The sequence below is a fragment of the Alligator sinensis genome, unplaced genomic scaffold (genome assembly GCF_000455745.1).
Source record: "Alligator sinensis unplaced genomic scaffold, ASM45574v1 scaffold766_1, whole genome shotgun sequence".
In the NCBI taxonomy this organism is placed as follows: domain Eukaryota; kingdom Metazoa; phylum Chordata; order Crocodylia; family Alligatoridae; genus Alligator; species Alligator sinensis.
The window spans coordinates 1,006,037-1,024,393 of record NW_005842390.1 but is presented as its reverse complement, the minus strand read 5'-3'; the positions used below and the strand labels follow the sequence as shown (position 1 = coordinate 1,024,393).

General features: G+C 41.0%; 1 protein-coding gene across 2 annotated transcripts in view; it reads right to left on the bottom strand.

The window, feature by feature from the left end:
• The window catches only part of CEPT1 (choline/ethanolamine phosphotransferase 1), a 57,156-nt gene that overhangs the window by 18,396 nt on the left and 20,403 nt on the right, over positions 1 to 18,357 (bottom strand). Inside the window, exon 5 of one of the 2 annotated variants that reach the window (XM_025211159.1) lies at positions 5,286 to 5,370. The exons of the other annotated variant lie outside the window; for it this stretch is intronic. Within the exon in view, the coding sequence (XP_025066944.1) occupies positions 5,286 to 5,370 (85 nt within the window). The remainder of the gene's footprint in view (positions 1 to 5,285; positions 5,371 to 18,357) is intronic. 2 annotated transcript variants of the gene reach the window in all.

Here is an 18,357-nt window from a genome sequence, read left to right as displayed (position 1 = left end):
AGCAGAAATTGTTTAAGTACACGAGATGAGGAAGATGAAACGGGAAACCCTGATAAATATGAAATTAAAACAAAAGCAATTCTTTTGAGCATTTTCGCCAAAACAATGTATTCATGTAAATGTACCGAGCCAGCTCCTCATCTGGTACAAGTCAGCTTAGCTTCACTGAAGATCATATATTCAAGCAAAATATCGAGGCTTCTCCTCTTCTAAGCATTCAAATCAACAACCCAGAATAAAAGAATTAGAACCACATTTCAGGCCCACCAAGAACATACAGGCAAAAGCACCTGCTGGTTTTCTCTCTCTATGGTAGTGGTGTCCCAAGGCTTCTGCAACATGGATCAGGGCTCCATCAGGTGAAGCACAATGGAAACACAAAAATATAGTCCTTAAAGAACTTGTAACCTAAAACCCATCATAGAGTTACAGAATTAGAGATGGATAAAGGTACATTATCCATTATATCTCCATATCACTATGCAAGACAGTTTCCTCAAAATACCAATACACAAGACAGATTCCTCGAAAGAATTATTGCTGATCACATACTACTCACTGCCTACCTAAATACACAAGATAAGGTTAACGCCTATACAGCAGCACAATACCTATCCTTCAGCTCTGGCCATGCTGCCCATTACACTTAATACTATTTTATTTACCAAAGTACCTAACACTCATGTGCCAGGTGTACAAGCACAAGCACAGAACAGCTGCTAATTTATGCTCCAGTGACAAAAGACCTCTCTCATCTTATTCATGCATCCTATGCCAGTGAGCCTTTGTTCCTCTCAAAACTGCTACCATTTAAATGTTTTATTTTCTACAGAAGTCAGTCCTAAAAAGACATCCAACATATTAGTGCAGTAGTTCTCAGCCAGGGTGCCAGGGCACCCAGAGGTGAGATCATTTTAAGTGTGATGCAGGGTGCCATGCAACATTAGCACTGTGAGGTTTGGAAATGTGATTCACCAGATAAACCCAGAGATTTCAAATAGAAATCCATAGATGTGGCCTTTCTAAGTTCTTTGCAAAAGAAAAACTGCTCTATTATTTTTCTACAGGCGAAAAGAGGGGAAAACTAAGGGCTGACATTTCCCAAGAGGTGCATGAATCACTACCTAAACATTACAGCAAAAATCAGTGCAATATTATTTTACACCAGTTACAGGATTCTAATCTGTTGAAATATGTGGGGGTAAGATGTGCCTAGCAAGAAAAGTTCAGGACCAAACTTCCACAGTACACAATACTTTAAAGAGTTCAAGTAAACATGATGACATTGAGTTCTATAAGAGGAGTGTAGAGCTGAGGTGGTTGGAAAGTTAACTGCACTTCTGTAATCCAAAACTTCAGTATTTTTAAAAAATATTTTCAGTCAAACTTAAAAGTATTGATACTTGCTTACATATTTAATGCTAACAAGTTTCTCTCTCTAGGAAGTTTAATTTTTTAATTAAAAAAAAATTACCAGGCCAAAAATAGCATTTTTGTTCATTCATTAAATTAGGCAGTAGCCTATTTTGGTTGATTGCTGGCTAGTGTTACCTCAAAACTATATAAACAGACTTCATTAAATATTTCAACCCAGCTGATACCAAGGTAATCTAAGCAGTTTTCTTGCTCCTCTTCTAGCACAGCTGGCTCTGCAAACGGCTTATGGAGACTCTGCATGTCCTAGAATCTGTATAAGTGGGTGCATTCATTCACATATAGGATGGAACAGTGTGTTGAAATAAAAGTGCTGGGGCCATCGTGCTACAGAGCTCCTTCACCTATACCTATTTACCTGGGTTGTTTCTAAGTTCAACCATAGTTTACACAGAGTTTAACAGATCCAGATAAACTTACATGATATTTACAATGTCCTTCAAATCCTTTCAGTGTTTATAAATCTCCAGAAAAGTCACTGCAGGAATTGCAAGTGCCACACAATTCTAGTCCATTTAGTCAGATTTTGCATAGAAGGGGAAAGTCTCTGTTGAGGTGGTAAGAGGAGATGGTGTACACTCTGGAACAAAGAGAAGACTTTGCCCCATTACCAGTGATTCCAGCACAACATCAAAATATAGTGGACCTTCCTGGAAGTTTCCAAAGTCCTTCCACAATCACTTGTGCTGTCCAAACACTTCTGTTACAAGGGGGCAAAACAGCATACGATCTACCAGACCATTGGTACTTTCAGAAAGTTCATTGGAGCCCAATAGATTACCCTAATTTGGCATCAAGTTGCTTCTACAACATATGTCCCCATTTCATTCAAAAAAGTTATTAAGATCTCAGCCACATAATTGTTTGAATAAACTAAATGTGAAGGTTTTAAGTCAAACTGTTTGAGACAGAGCGTGACCAAAAGAAATAAAATCCATCTGGAGAATTTGTATTTTTAAATTTTCCAAGCCTTACATCTAAAAAGCAGCTTGTGCAATTCAGTACAATTTGGTTAAAACTCTTCTCCTCTCATCAGACCACACATGAGAAATCTGAAATGGACTCTTTCAAATCATGTGAGAAGAGTGTAGATCTAAAAGGGACACAAGTCAGGATGATAAAAGGAAGCTGGTTACCCAGCCTTGACTTTGTAAGGATGGACAGAGGATTAAGTAGACATGAAGTCTGGTGAAATGATGCTTACAACTGCAGTGTTAATATTGATAGGTAGTCTACTGGAGAGGTATATTTTGCAGTAAGAGAGACTTAACAGACATCTGAGCTAGTTAACATTAATCAGTTGTATTGCAATAGGCTGAAAATGACTTAAAATTAATGGGAAAGGGATGGGGAAAGGCCACAAACCTAAGCTAGTAGAATTTTATTACTAGGGGGAAAATATGCTTAGGGCATGTGCTATAAAACTAAATTTCTTCAGGCATAGCAAAGACATCTTAACTGAGGAGACGGTCTAGAACAAATCTGAAGATTAAAATTCCTATCAGTTTTAGTTATCTGAACAATAAAGAGTGATTATTTTCTTAGATGGTTATAAAAATTGTTAGTCTTCCTTATCATTCAAATAGATAATTTTTGTTCATTTTTCCCCCCTGTCTCTTCCCTAAAATAACTTCTAAGCCAAGAATAGACAAGAGAATTTTTCAGCATATCAATATACATTTTAGTCACTTTTGTAAAAGTGGCCTCTCAAGCATGACTATAATGCCATATCACAGTGCAAATCTTGATTAAACATTTCCTTCCTTTCAACTCATTGCTCCCTGTGTTACCATTTCCTGAGACTACATCGGTTTAAATACTGTCAACCTTCAAATACTGTCAACAAGAAGGTATTTTTTAAATCATATTATTTAACCATACTCAAATGAAGTTTGAAATGCCAGGTGCAACAAGTGACCCAGCTACAGTATAGACTTCTAACACTGCTAAACTGTTTGGAGCTGAACAACTAGTTAGTAGTGATAGGCACTGTTAAGAGAGGGAAGGGATTCTCTTCTTATAGAGATCTTGTGCTGTGCTGCTCAGTGAGAAACACAAAAGCACAACCGTTTCCATGTATACAGCATCCTGTAGGACAAAATAAAAATACCCTAAGTTTTCATTCAGGTATAAACAGATGTTGCCAGAGGAAGTGTTCTGGAGGTATCCTAGCACAGCTGATCTGCTTCACTGGATGAAACATCTCCCATTGTCCAGTCTATTGATCCTGCAGGACAATTTCCATGGGAGGGGGTTGTTCTCTGCTTGCAGAGGTACAACCAGAGATTCTCCTGGGTGTCTCTCTAAGTGGAAAAAGCTGGGATTCTCCACTTGCAGATGTACCCCATGGAAGTTCTTGCATTGGTTTCTAAGTGGGGAAACCCAGGCAGGTACTGTCTGGGCTCGAGGGGCCCAATCTTGTGCAGGAATTCCTAAGGTGCGCAGGATCAGGCCTCTTAAGCCCTCAGAGTGCCTGGCTGGGGTGGCTGTAGAGTGCAAGCAGCTCTAAGCTGCCTGCACTCTCCTGCCATAAAGCAAGCAGATGACTGCTGTAATAAAGCAGCAGAAACTATTACCACCTTTTGTCAGGAGCAAAAATTCTTAAGGGATTTTTCATATTTCCCAGAGTACAAGGTGCTTCTTCCATTGATCCAGTTTCCACCAACCCACACACATATTCTTGCCTAGTAATGATGTACCCTCTCCAACTTCTCTTTCTCCTTAGCTTTGGTTGAAAATTACTGCTCTCCTTCAACAGAGATTCCCTCTCCATGATTTGACTCAGCAGCTGGGCACCTCTACTTGTCACATCTCAACCTTGGTACCCGAGTCACTTGTTCCTGCCAGCATGCTTCCTTCTCAATACCTTTATTCAAATAGTTGAGCTACTGCTGGGTTTGTGACATCCCTAATATGTGCCTTACATTAGATTGCAAGGTCCTTTAAACACACACGCACGCACGCACGCACGCACGCACGCACGCACGCACGCACTTTTGGTCTTCAGCCCAAGACAGAGAAACATGGTAGATATCATAAGGACTCAACTTAGGCAACATTCTGAGAAACTGAGGAAATTCAGTTTAATAGTATTAAAATTATATTTAATGCACAAAAACACCTGTATGCACATCTGAGAGAAGTAAGTGCAGAAGCGGAAAAGAAAGTATAGCTTAGATATTCAGAAAAACATTTTAATGGTAAGCAGTGGGCACATCCAGACAGTGAAAGTATATGACTAAGAACAAAGTTATGGCAATTGAGGCTCTAGACTTCAAGAATAAAGCTGCACAGGTTTCACAGAATCACAGATTTGGAAAGGACCTCAAAGGTCTTTTATTCCAGCCTCCAAGCTTGATGCAAGTGTTTGTATTCTATGACCATAAGGTTTTTCCTAACTTTGTTATTATCTAAACATTTGATCCTATAAGCCTTTCAAACAAGTCTATTTTCGGTGGAAAGGTACTGAACCGAGAAAAGCTTTCTAAAGGTAGTTCCAACCAAATTTGTCCAGACCTACACGCAAAAAGCCACTTCTGAAACTTTGGTTATCTTGTACACATAAAAACGTAGCCCACACAGCAAACTTTAAAATAACCAATGTAAAAGTCCTTGTTTAAAAATAATGTAATGTGTGGTTTTAATTAAACCATAAATTGCTTTGAAAAGACTCATTTTTAACCAGACAGAATTTTTACTGCTCTTTTATGCTTTAGCCATTGTTTTTTTTAATTAAAGCAATTAGCATTAGAAAGACACTTCTCATCTCAAGTTACTTTGTGCATGACAAAGGTGCTGTCTTTAAAGAATCCATGCCATTGTTCAGTGGGTAGCATTCAGTCTAGTTTTACCGTATAGTTCCAGAACCAAGGACCCAGAGTTCCTGTGAGAAACTGGAACACTATGAAACAGAGCTGGGCCTCTGTAGCATCAAATCTATGCACGAGGGAAAGAAACATTTCAACATACTTTATGAGAGTTTCATCCAACTGTTATACAGATTATAACAGTTTTACAGATACAGATTTTCAACCAGCTGGAGAGCATCAAATATGGACTTTAAAATCAATATAGGTGTAGGTGTTTCTTTGAAATAGTCCAATATAGACTTTGAGCAGAAAGAGGGACCAAAATGTATTGCGCCCACAAAAGATAATGGCTTGATTATCTCAAAGACTTAACAACAGTAACAATACTTATTCAAAGTAGCATAGAGACATTAAACCACTAGTCTTCATGACCCACGTGTGTCAGGTGGGCAAATATTATAATCCCTGTTTCACAGACCGGGAACTGGAACAGAAAACTAAAATTGCTTGCTCAAAGCCATGTAACTGGTTAGGAACATGGGACCTCTGAACATTCAGACCCATGTTCATATCCCTGGACAATAGTGAAAATGGATTAATTTGTATGCAATAGTATCATTACATTTTCTAGAGAATAAACATAGGCATTAGTATTGCAAACTTCCTCGCAACTGGCCAAAGAATAGGAATAAATCCTTAGACCTGTAGGGGGAAGAAGGAGTTCTGCTACCATGTTCATTCAAGTTTTTCTGAAAGAGATGCCTTGACATATGCCAAATGCAAAATGGACATTAGTCCTCTGATACCTGAACTACATATATTGTATATGAACACCAAGAGTTTTGATGTTTATTAAATATTCTTATATTTTATTAAATATTCTTATATTTTACTACATCAGAAAGAATAACACTGGCATAGTGAAGCAGACACATAGTAAAATCAGTTGAATGCATTCCCGCAGAGTGGTACATTGAGAGCTGTAATAAAACTAAGATATTTTAGATAGCTGTTTAAACAATTAAATTACATGAAAATCAACACATTAAAAAGTTAAGGTTCCAACACCAATTCAGTCATATGGCAGATCCTCTCTATGTTATCTGTAGTTCTTAAATTAGGGCATGTTTACAAGTGATGCTATGCAGGCTACAATCAAATGGTATGCAGGTTGGTTAAAATATATCTCCAAAATAAGAATTCATTACAACTACAATGATTAAGCTGATCAGTTTGATTATATACCACGTACTTTTCAGTTTTAAATGTGGTGTGTTAGGTCTCAGTTTGAAAACCAGTATTTTACAGTACATGTATAACTGACAACAATAAAGCTATTGTCTCATTTACAAAAAAACAAGAAATGAGTGTATTTTCTCACATATTCCCCTCACGCCCCCATAAGAAACACACCTTATTTTGGGGAAGGCAGAATGAAGAAAACAAGATTTTTCCAGGGTTATAGCCACATAGAGCAGGAACACAGCCTTATCTTCAGCCTGCTCACCCTTCCTTTCCTGCTCAGGCAAAAGCTATAATTTTAACCTTTTCATAGCAGAATGGTCAGCAATCCTGGAAGCTCAGCCAAAAGCTAAAACTGTTGCTGCTGCTGAAGACTGGACTCCATGGGCAGATATAGGATTTTGAAAAGAGCTAGAATACATCTGCCAGGCTGTGAAACAGGAGAAGAGAGATCAAGAGTAGCTAACAGGCAGCAAAATTGCCAAAGAAGGGATAGCTTCATCAGTGGAACATCAAGAAAAGGAGAGGGCTGTTAATACCTGTGGAGTGAAGAGCAATCAGATAGATTATAATGAGCCATGAAGTCAACTGATGCCCTCAGCACTGCCTGAACTGAAATACCACTAAGTTGTTGGGTAGCTGGTTTTAAACTTTGAGTGGAACAAGAATCAAGGTGGGGTGCAACTGCACTACTACACCCCTCTTGGCATCTGCCCCTACTGGACTCCTCCCTCTCCCTCCATGTGCTGGTAGAGAAAAGAGAAGGAAAAGAAGCAGCAGCCATTTTACAGCATCTATTCAGGTCAGAAACTTCCTTGCTTAAGAGACGCACCCCAATTTTGGAAGGCTAAATTTGGGGGGAAATTGACTGTTGTATACAAGTAAATATGATAAATATTTGTGCCATGTGGCTCACTCTGTTACTCTTGGAAATCCAAATTTTATATCTTCTGACACTGTGACTCCATGCTGTTTTAAAACTGAATTATATTTTTATTTGGGCCTTTTAGTAACTTTACCAGAAAGACTGAATGGGGCCACTAGGTTAAGCATGTATATAGTTTTATTTGACAATTTAAAGTGCCGGGGCATGCACATGCTCTTACACTCTCCTGGAGCTTAAAGGACTCCCAAACCACAATGCACAACTGACTAACCATGCACATATGCATGAGATATGCTTGAAGCTTTTTACAGTGCACATATAGTCCCTTATTTAAAATTGGTTCTTATTTATTTCAAGCTAAGCAAAGGAATCCTCAAGATGATCAACCATACCAATTTCAAATTTTAGTCTTTTTGCCCATAGCTATGATAAAAAAGAAAGATGTTAGATGATATAATTTATTGGACCGACTGCACAGTTTGGAAATCAATGGGAGTCACAAGTTCTTGATGAGAAGGCTATAAAACCCTTCAATTTCCTGTCGGGCCCTGTCCCAGAAGTCATGCTGTTTTAGACCATTCTACCTGTTCCTGTTTCGGATCTCCTGGCTTTGCTGTTCACCCCACTCGCAACTGCATCACGATCATCAGCTTAACATCCTACACTTGGACTGATATCTGATTTTGACCTTGGCTTCCACTCTGGTAACTCACTGACCTAGCGTGATCCATTTCTTATGCAACTACTTCAGTGCAATTTATTTTAAGAGTCAAATTTTGCATCCTCCTCCACAGGTCCAGAGACCCTCATACAACAAAGCCAAGAGAGAGAAAGGCAGTTGTGCACTCTCTGCTACATGTACAATGCTGTTCTTTGCCTGGGTTCCCAAGTGGCAATACAAAACAGACAATAGAGGCCTGAGACCAGAGCATCCTAAAATCAGGAAAGGAAGTCAGGGAGAGTGGGGGGTACTGCTTCAGCCATTGGGTTGCAACAGCTTCTGCAGAATAACTCTTCAGTATGATGATGGAGAATCCCTTTCTTTCTGCCTTCTACAGGAAGTGCAGAGATGAACTAGAATTACTCAGGTTGGTCAATGACCTGCAGGCTTGAGTATGTGGCATTGGAGACTGTTATGGTAAAAAAAGCAAAAAGCATAAAAATCTAACAGCAAATTAAAGAGAAAAAGGCTACTGAAGTATCATGGCATACAGTATACTTCCTTTTCTAGCATAAAATTGAAATGCAAAATTGTATATTAAAGAATGAAGTGTTAAATATAGCCATAGTTACTTTGTGGGAACTGAGTGAAAAAAGCTGTTTGGCACATTTAAGGTAAAATAAGTGTGACAAAAAAGTTGCAATTAAGGATTTTTAAACCAGAAAGATTTTGGAAGAAATCAGTTGTCTTTGAGAAGTAGAAATGTTTTGTATCTTTAATCTTTTACAATGGCTGAGTTTTACAGAATTCATATTTTAGTTTAAAATAATTATGTTGTTCAGTGGCATATTTGATTCCAATTTTTAAGATCAGAACTTTAAATAAATACTTAATCATCCTTCTGAGCAATGTTCCAAAATAAAGCTCCTTTAATCTACTTTTCTTTTCGCATATTTTTTTACAGACTGATACAGCACTTACTTCATAACCTGTGAAAATACCAAACTGATAACAATAAATGTGGAAACTAAAGTCACTTTATAAAATATGTTTTATGGAACCAGAGAGATTTAGTGGAGAAAAAAAGTCTAAAAAAGCAACATAACATTAATACTATTACATTGCTATTGGCAACCCTCATTTTAACTGATTAGACCTAAACTTTGATTTTTAAATAGCTGTAACAAAGAGCAATGAGAAACGATTAAAAACCCCTAAAATTTATTGTGATATACAACTTCAAGACTGAACAATTTTATACATGACAATGCTTTGGAGAGTTGCTCAAAAGGCAATTTCAGCATTATGAGAATTTTTGGTATCAGTTATGATAAGATTGTTAAGACTGATGGGTTGGACAAAACTCTACTATATTAACTGACTAAATGTTATTTGACCACTGCTCAAAATCTGTGCAGAAATTGCATTTTACTTGCATTTGATAATTTTCTTTGGGATGCTATCAAACATTCCAGGTTAGCTTCTTATTTTAATTTGTGATGACACCGAATTACTATGGCCAGAGAGCAGCCACATCAAATAGGTAGGGGCCTACTTAAATTACAAGACAAAAGGTTTGCTGTGGTCTGCCCAAGGTGCGCAGAGCCTATTTTGTGGGCATTTCATGGTGGCCCTGATTGGCAGAGAGGCCCTGGCAGGGGCAGGAGGGACAAGCTGCCATCCTGCCTGCTGCCCTTTGTGCCGCCCTGCCAGTCGGCACCTTCCCCTCCCAGCAGCAAGGATCACTGGCTTCCACTGGGGAGCCAGCATTTTATTTTTATAAAGTTTTTGTTATTGTTGATTTCCTGGACAATCCTGAATTCTATGGTTTCTGTGAAATCCATGAAACTATGAATTAAGTAGGTCCCTAAGACTAGGTAGAAATGAATTAAGATACTCAAGTTCTATCAAAGGAAAAATTTGGTTTAGAGAGCTGTAAATACATCTGAGAACCGTTGAGTTTACCTAGGGTGACCATATGTCCTGGTTTGGCCCAGACAGTCCTAGATTTTGTAAGCTACCCTGGCATCCCAGCCAGCTGAAGATGGAAACAAAAGGCCCTGACTGGCACCACCCTGTCCATAACACCTGTCCCTGAGCAACGTCTGGAGCTAGGGGCTGAGCTGGGCTGGACACCACTCTTCCTGGCTGGGTGGGGATCTGCTGGGAGGGTCTGGGTCAGTGTCTGAGGTTTCCTTAATAATAATATGTCACTCTAAGTTTACCCTATTTTCCTCAGAGCCTGGGTGGCAGTCAGGCACTTTCCTGGAACTCATTGGCAACACAACAGGGGGAAATGGGGGGCCACGTGCCCTCCCAGATTTCTGCACTGACAGTGAGGTGCAGGACATGGGGCTGCAGCCTGGCCAGAGCCAGGGCCTGGCAGCAGTGGAGGTGGCAGAAGCGGCGCAAATTCTATGCCAATGGCAGGGTCTGCAGCCTGGCCAGACCCAATGCCAGGCAGCAGCAGGGGGTGGCAGTGGTGGCATGGAGTTGTGCTCCCCCACTGGTAGCACTTACGCATCGTCTATACTGGAACTTTTAATCAGTTCGGTATATTCCAAATGCTTCGGCACTGTACCAGCTGAAGACAGCCTCACATAATATCAGGAACATAAGGGAAAAGCTACCCCAGACTGTGGAACATCTCCAGCAACTTATTTCAGGTGACTCTATGGATGGGTTAAAATTTCCATTAACCAGATTTTAGTTATGGCAGAGAATCTGACCATAAACTTAACTACTTCCTCACACACACAATCTGTAATTTGAATTCTTCTTCAAGTGAAGGATTTCTGATCTAGCTTCCAGCTTTCATGTATTCCTAATTTTTTCATATCACATGCTAATTCTATTTTATAGGCAATATAGCCAAAAACGTAGATTTTTAAAAGGTTCTCAGACACAATGAAGTTTAGTAGCTGAGACTGGGCTGTCATAGAAGAGCCCAGGAGAATGAGGCTTTATTTGCTAATAAAGATGAAGAATGATTAACACCAGTTGGCCGTATAAAAAACTAACCGTATGATCATGTAGGGCAAAAAACCAGAAAGTTCTATTAATAACTCCAATAAATGAATATTAGGTACCTGGCCCAGCAAAGTGATTCGAGGCACCTAACACTTTTCGTCAAGCTATGCAGTCAATGAGAAGAGTTACACAGAGCCACTTTGGCATGTGTGGCCACCAAGCAGACATTTTCTGGATCCCTTTTAAAAATTTTTTTTGGCTTTCTGCACCTAGAAAATGCCTATAAAAAGATAAAGCACATCTCTGGATACTGTCCTAGGTTCCCAAGATAAATGCACCTTGCCAAAGATATTTAGATGGGAGCATTCAATATAAGAGTTTCACAGTCAGCAAAATCAATCTTTTTTGCTCTTGTCCTCTGAAAAGGGGTAGGGGGTGTGTGTGTGTGTGTGTGTGTGTGTGTGTGTGTGTGTGTGTGTGTGTGTGTGTGTGTGTGTGTGTGTGTGTGTGTGTGTGTGTGTGGCATTTTGCAGTAAGACTCGGGGGTGGTATATGCACAGCACTGATAGAAGTTTGACAGGTCTCAGGATCCAATCTCTAAGCAAGTTCTGAGGAAGATGCATTAGAAATATCAGTCTTTGACAACTAACTCAGCTGCACCTGAACATATATTCCTTGAAATTGTAAAAGGCACTCCCTGATCCCCAGACTACAGCCTTTGCCAAATTTCATATTCCCTTCTGCAAACTACGGAGGTATGAAGTCGAAGATGTGATCCAAAGATTTACTTATTTTTTTATAATGAAAAGTGCCACACATCATAACTATAGGGACTACTGACATTTCCCCCACAACGTACTGACACTATTTCTGGGAACTTTACTCATATTTCTTTTTCAACTGGAAGGTTATATACCAATAGTAAAATTGCATCTCCTGGGCTGGAAATCTCATGGCAGCATTCATTGCCACAGCTCTCAGAGCTGTGGTAATCACCACTCATCCTACACCCAAATTTCTGATCAGCAGGCCAGATAGCATGGCTCTATGATATGAATCTGGCCTATGGGGCTGCCACAGATCAGACATTTGACAGCAAGATGAGTGATGGCTGCCATGGCTCCAGGACCTGCAGATACTATCAGTGTCACCAGTTGCTATGCCACCAAATTTCTGGCCCCATGGTCCAGGGGGCATGGCTCCATGGGCTGGATCTTTGACATCCCAGGTGTACACCTTTCCCTGCCCAAATTGTGGTTTATTCAGATAACAAGGGTAGCTTTTCCTGGTTTTTCACCACCATACTAAATTAGGTAGTTTTCCAAAAAATTCATATAATGGCCACTTATACCAACCAGCTCAAGTTCCTATGGTTTGTTTTTAGAGAATTAGTCAACTAAAAGTTGTTGCTACTTCCAGTCCTAGTCTAAATATTTACTATTTTGCTTCCTTTCTTTTAATGTGTAATAGTGTGTGTTATTCAGAACTTGAGTTGTGGTTATATACAGAGCGGGGCTGTCTATTTGGCAACCTGGGGGGTTAAGTTTTGCCCTCCAGGCTCCTGTCCGGCTGACTCCCCCACTGCTCTGGCTTTAACAGCAGCTGAAGTCTCCTCTGGCTTCTGTATTCTGCACCTGCCCCAGGAGGCAGCACAGCATGGCATGGCAGGAGCACTCAGGATAAGGTTGGGGCTCTGATACGCAGTGCAACAGTGTGTGTGGAGAAAGTATCCACATGGGGTCATTACATCCGTGTGGAGGGTGCCGCGGCAGGAGAAGAGGAGGAGGGAAAACAATGAGGCATGTGGCCCATGGTCCCACAACCCGCACTGGTGCAGACTCTGACTGCTTACAAGATGGACAGTCCTAATCTAGAGCATCTAGTCATTTATAACCGTATTGTCTGTTATTTGGAAGTATCTACTTGAGTGTCCTAGAAACAGATTCTCAGCGTAGGTGCTTCTCCACCAACTTCTTCAGTTACTACTATTTATATATTTCTCCCATTTCATTGTTAAGAGACACAGATTAATTTATTCTAGTATGTTTAAATTTTTTCTGAAATTTGCAATTTTTCTCCTCATTTCTGATTCATGAGACAAAGCAGGTAATAGCAAATTTCTTTGCAATTTCTCCTTTTACTCCTGTAATACTCTTTACCTTCCACTTTACCCACCGAAGTTCTTGCTGCCTTGTGAACTGTTGATTTTGCAATAATTCGTTTTGACTGTAAGCTCCTAGAAACCTCCTGCTTTCTTGATTTGGATCCTTATGCAATACTGACATCTAGCTATTTCTATGAGATTTTTTAATATTCTTTCACAGTTTACGTTTCTAAAATTCAGGGTTGAAAAGGGAGGGAAGGGCCTGCATCAGTTCTGAAGATCTAATTAGGAAAAAAAACCCCGGAAACAAAAACACTAATCTGCACAGCTACTTCATTTAAAGATAAAAGGCTCGTGGGTACCTGACATATTCCAGCTGAAGCAGGAAAGGCTCACAGGGGACCAGCATAATTAAAAAAGCAGTCAGAACTAACCAAGGAGGGTGCAAGAGCAAGACAGTGGGAAGATACCTGCATTCATGCGCACCTCTTCTGTTAAGCTCTGGCCAACAAGCTAACTACTCCATTTCATGGGTAACAAAATGCCCAGAGGAGGCACCAATGCCAATTTTATTTGCTACTCCCCAGACTAAATAGCCACACGGGACACAAAGTTTGATTTGCACTGTTTGACTATATCTTATTTATAGTTTGGACAAACTTTAAGTTTGCAATTTTATTGCAAACATTATGAGTTTTAGATTTTATCATATGAACTGTAAATGGTCCTGCTGACATCAAAAGGGTTAATCACCACATGTCAATTTAAACATATAATTAAGTCTTTAGATGATCAACCCATTTACTTTTCACACACATGAGAATCTTCATTAGCATCTGAAACAGTTTGTATTGCTCTTCTCTGGATTCCTTCCAAATTAAACCTCTTTCTGGAACTGGGTGTATTATTCTAGATGTGGCCTTATGAAAATTACACAGTAAGCAACCAATTCCAAGCTTCTGTTGCTTCTTTGTATGTAAATTGACTATAACTTTTAATTTGGTAGCAGAGGTAGCTTTTAATTTGCTGTCAAACATCTTCTGAAATTACTGGTTTCCAGTAGCACTGTCCAAGGATTATGATTTCATCACAAACTAGATGATTTTTTCCAGAGTGACTCACTTATTATTTCCTTCTGATATTCCTAACCTTAGTATATCCCTTTATATTATCTTTCTTTACCTGCTTAAAAAATTCCAAGTTTCTTTTAGTTACCACTCTGTTTACTTCTCCTAATCTCATCTTGAATGAAGATGAGAAACTAGGGGTATCGACACACATTCATTTAAACAAAAACAGAATGCAATGGCAGTGTACAGGTGTTCTAACCCCTGGTAAGAGAGCTACAAAAGTCACCTCGAAAGGTACAATCTTGAGCCAGACCAGGGGACAGCTATTTTTGCCTCCCTCTCTTGAGCAGACTGTCAGTGATTAGCTACTTGTCCCAGTGTTCCTAAGGTTTCAGTGGCAGCTCCTCCATGTTCTTTCAGCAGCTTCAGCCCGCTAGACTATCCCCTGCTGCTGCAGTATTAATAGTAGCAGGAAGAGCTGCCACCACTACTGTAGGAACAATGGCAAGAGTCTAGATAGGGCATGGGCAGATGCAATGTTTGTAATGCTTCAAGTACTTTAAAAGTGCTATTAGAAGTGAAGGGCCAGTTAAGTCACAGTATGATACTGCTACAAATTGGCCTGAATCATATCAAAACGACCCTGGGTAAAAAAGATTTTTTTTTTCCCAACTATTTAGTTGGTCTAATAAAAGATATTACATCTACCTTCCCTGCCAAAGAAACTATGATGCACCTCAAGTTACGCTTGTTCTCTCCACCAGAGTGTGATAAGGAGTTGATTAGCTCACCAGCACCACATAATGCTGTGCTCTCCCCCTTCCCATCTGCATTACTGTCAATTTTACTGCCCTTGGGTCACTGGCCCTATCCCATATCACCTCAAGCTAGGCCTGAAAGCATGCTACAGGCTTGATTTTCTGGACCACCATCCTAGTGACCGTTTCTCAGATGCAGTGCATATATTTTCAGACATGCACTCATCTATCCCACTGTGACCTCCCCCAGAGAATGCCAACATCAGCAAAACAGTCCACCAATTGGTTACAGATGAGGATAGGGAAGAACAATTAAGGCCGCCTGAAACTTTGCTTGACGTGTAAGAAAACTGTTCTGGGGTTTTGCTCTTCCAGTCTCCTGATCTCAGCCATCCCTTCTATCACCTGCCACTCCATAGACCTGGCTGTGGGAACAGAATTGCTTCATCTTCCTCTACTCCAGTCACCAGCTGCAGGACCACAGTAGTCCCCAGGCTTCCTCCCACCCCATCACCCATTCACATTCACAGTCTTCCCTCTACCTTGCCTATGAAAGTGTGCTGCCCACCCCTTTCTCCACCCATCTACTCCTGCTCCTCACATTTTATTCCAAGAGCCCCAGGAAATGCCCAAATCCATCTGGGAAAGAAGGTTAAAGGCAAAAAAGGGCTTTAGCCAAAGTAGTGTTTGTATCTGGGAAAGCAGACAAGTTCATGCAAATCAGCTAGACAAGAAGCAGAAAGTTCTGTTACAAAAGTTGGTGCTGGCTCTCATCCCTCTCTACACCCATTGGTTACCTGTTCCTATTGCTAAACTTTTTCCAAAAGTGCAAGCCATAACAGACCTCAGAAATAGCTGAACAGGCCCAACAGCCTTGTTACAGAACTGCAGTCCTCAAACTCAGCCTCCATGAATTCCCCTCACTGTTGGAGATTTAGGCAAAAAAGACAGTGGAGGGCAGGGAATGGAAATGGTTAGGGACAATTTATGCTTTTTGATAGAGCGCCGAGTTAAAATTTGCAATGTGTGTTTCTTCAGTCCCTTGCAGTTAAGTTTTCAATGTCCTACATAAAGTTTGTAATCTGTAGATCAAGCATGAGGGCACACAGGCAAGAGGAGGATGGGTCTTGGAACGTTACTGGCAGTGACAGGAATATAGGAGGGCATTGCTTCTGTTTTGGCAGAGGGACCTTTTAGGGTGTCCAAATCAGGATAACAGGAGAGTATTTTCAGATAGCCACAGGCCATACAAGTTTCTGTTAGGAGACCTTGGCAGGCCATGCACCTAAGTGCTTTAGAAGGGTTATGCTGGCAAGCAGAGAACTGTCCCAGGAGCAAAGTGGAGGCACATTCCACGCAGGCACTGATGGAAAGATTTATTCAAGGAAGGATTCAACAGAGCACCTTATCACACAGTCTCCCAAGATGAGATACTTGAACTTCCTCAACAGGTACTCATGTAGCCTTGCTCTGATGTTGAAAGGCAACCCTCTTTCTCTCTGAGAAGCCCGCTTAACTTTCTTGGCTGTTTCAGTACAAGGTCAAAAAATATGACATCTTCACCAGCAGCCAGGAAGCTTAGGTTGAAGGGTTTCTCCCAGCCACAATGTACTCTTTGCACCTCGCAAATGATGCACACAGAAGGATCACATTCCTGAAAATGATTGATTTCCTGAAAAACTGGTAAAAACGTTGGCAGCATTAGGATTTAGAGAGCCATCTAGGGCCCATCCTCTTCAGTCTGTTTAAAAAAAACTGGGGAAAACTCCATGGCAGTCCACATAAGACACACCCTTTCCTGTTTAAGCCTGCATCCCAGGGTCACAAAAAGTGCCCTGGGAGTGACAAATGGACATGGATTCCCCATCCTGGAGCTTAGGGTAGGCTTATCTCAGGAACCTGCAGCAAATATGAAGAGGCTCTCAAAATGGAATGCAAACCTTGTTCAGGAGCTCATCATCATCAAATCACACACCTTTAACCAAGATTCCCAGTCATTGTTTTGTCATTCCAGGGTCAACAACTGCAGTTACAGCTGCTCCCACATGTGCTGCCATTGAAATTCCAAGGTCAGAAACCAAGACCGGAGCTCAGCAGGTAGCAAGGCTGAGGATAAGTGGGAAATGGAAGAGCAAAGAGGAAATGCTTGCAAATTTGGCAGCATTATCAGAGAGGAGAGCTATGGCTCCAGAGGAATGGCATGCCTGGATGGAGTACAATTAGGATTACAGTGCTGACCTGGTCAGCAGGGGAGACCTGTCATACCAGTCCTGCTCTGATTTTCCAGGTACAGTGGATGCTGAGGCGGTTGATGTGGCAAGACAGACTATGGCAACGATGATGGAGAACATCCATATGGAGGGACACAGCAGACTCCCACAGCCACTCTCACCTGACTGGAGAGCATCCCTGCCATGTCCTCAGAAGCCTCCTGGAAATCCAGGCTAGGCATGATGCTGTGATCCCTGTTCACCCAGCCCATAACTGAGAAGCAGGGGAGGAGCACTGACTTCTGCACAGCTTGAAGTGTTTTAGCTGGGAGGCACCAGTATGTTTGCAAAGTACTAGCACATTCCAAACTAGAAACACTTCAAATAAAGGACAGATCTGAAGCACTTTACATGTATGGCTGTCTTTAGGCACAGATCTATTTCCACCATCAGTAGTAACACTGCCAGCCTCTCGATAAGAGATTACCAGCAGTGTTTTAAGCACTTAAACCTGTTCTAACTGCACTGTGGGCACTTTTACATGTGCTCTGGGGGTGAGGGGTGGCGCTTTAATTAGAGTGGCTCTGAGAGCCCACTCTGTTGGCTTTTATTCTAGACATCCCAAGTCATCCAAAACTTTATCCCGCTTTAACTTTAACTTTCTAGACATCTGCTGGGAGAAACAGGCAGCCAGGTCTGCCCATTCACGAAAGTTTCTAACCTCCTCACAGGATTGTCACCTATCACAGGAGGTATGCGTTTCCACTAGAGGAAATGTCTTACTAGACTTGGTACTGGCCACAGGGGATGACTTGGTGGGGGATCTGCAGGTGCAAGGTAACCTAGGGGATAGTGACCACCTATTGATAGGGTTCACTATCTGGAGAAAGGTGGGGAAGATAAGTAGTAGGGTAGAAGTGCTAGACTTCAGGAAGGCAAATTTAAATAAACTCAGGAGATTAGTTAGGGAGGGACTGACTGGTAAAAGCCTTGGAGAGATGGGAGTCCAGGAAGGGTGGGCATTTCTCAAGGGACTAATCCTGCAGGCACAGAAAAGGACCATCCCAGTACACATAAAAAGGTGGCAAAAAAGCAAACAAACCTTCTTGGTGGAGCAGGGAAATACATGAGAGCCTGGAGGGAAAAAAAAGAGAGGCCTACAGGCTGTGGAAGCAGGGGGCTGCCACCAAGGAGGAGTATACCTGCTTGGCTT